This window comes from Cyprinodon variegatus, unplaced genomic scaffold (assembly GCF_000732505.1).
Source record: "Cyprinodon variegatus isolate N-32 unplaced genomic scaffold, C_variegatus-1.0 Scaffold910, whole genome shotgun sequence".
Classification (NCBI taxonomy): domain Eukaryota; kingdom Metazoa; phylum Chordata; class Actinopteri; order Cyprinodontiformes; family Cyprinodontidae; genus Cyprinodon; species Cyprinodon variegatus.
In genome coordinates this window covers 148,177-149,078 of record NW_015151363.1, presented here as the reverse complement: position 1 = coordinate 149,078, position 902 = coordinate 148,177, and the positions used below count along the sequence as shown (strand labels likewise).

The 902-nt window shown below is 45.1% G+C and overlaps 1 protein-coding gene across 1 annotated transcript in view; it reads right to left on the bottom strand.

Annotated features, from left to right (window-relative positions):
* tbc1d15 (TBC1 domain family member 15) overlaps positions 1-434 on the bottom strand; it is a 17,238-nt gene extending 16,804 nt beyond the window's left edge. The window contains exons 1-2 of the mRNA XM_015398072.1: positions 417-434; positions 146-291 (exon numbers count right to left, since the gene is read on the bottom strand). Of these exons, the coding sequence (XP_015253558.1) occupies positions 146-291; positions 417-434 (164 nt within the window). The remainder of the gene's footprint in view (positions 1-145; positions 292-416) is intronic.
* Positions 435-902: the final 468 nt, after the last annotated feature.

The window sequence follows — 902 nt, the reverse complement described above, 5'->3', positions numbered from 1 at the left end:
GATTTTTACTTTCATTTTAGCCAGGCTGGCTCATGTTATCTGATGTATATCTGGGAACTTTGCTAGCAGCCCTGGGAGGGGAGCCTCGGCCTGAAGCCTGGGCAGCAGCTCTGTTTCTGGGCGTCACTCCCCGGTCGGACTTTACGCGTCCCGCGACTTTCCGACACCCGAAGGGCCGGACCAGTCTGGTAGGAAACCGGTTCGGAGTGCAGCTCCGACTAGAACGGTCTGTCTGCTGACAGTTTGCCTCCTCCCCTCAGCTGCTTCCTCCTGCCACGGATATCCTAGCCGCTAACACGGCGGTTAACGGCCTGAGGTTTAGCCCGAATGGCCCCACGGAGCCCGGCCCAGTCTGAGGCCGAACCCCAGGCTTGGTTGGCTGCTGAAACCCATGTTTTCGTTTCATGTTTTCTTACCTTTAGCAGCTCCGCCATGTTGCTGCTCTACATCTGACGACAAGGCGTCACGTGACCAGCAGCTGCCAAAACAAAGCTGACAGCTCAGCTTCCGGTGACGAAAACACTGCTTCCGCTGACGAAAACACAGTTTCCGGTCAAATGTTTAGAAAATTTTTTTTTTTTTTAAATTAAGAAATCTAAGTTTTATTTATATTCATTTTTTTTTTGAAGTACCTGAAGTAAAACTGAAATACAGGCTGATATCAAACCAGCACAAGATTGTTTTTGCTTCAAGCTGAATTTGATCTAATCCCTTCTCCAGTTTAGACCATCTCTAAATACCTGTAACTAGTGATGGGTTGATTTTGTTTTATTTTTTATTTCACTTAAAGTCAACAATAATATATACAACATACAGATAAACAAATACATATGCCAGAGGGTATAATGATATAAACATAATAAACAAGTACAGTAAGGAGGAAAGACAAACAAACTTACAAA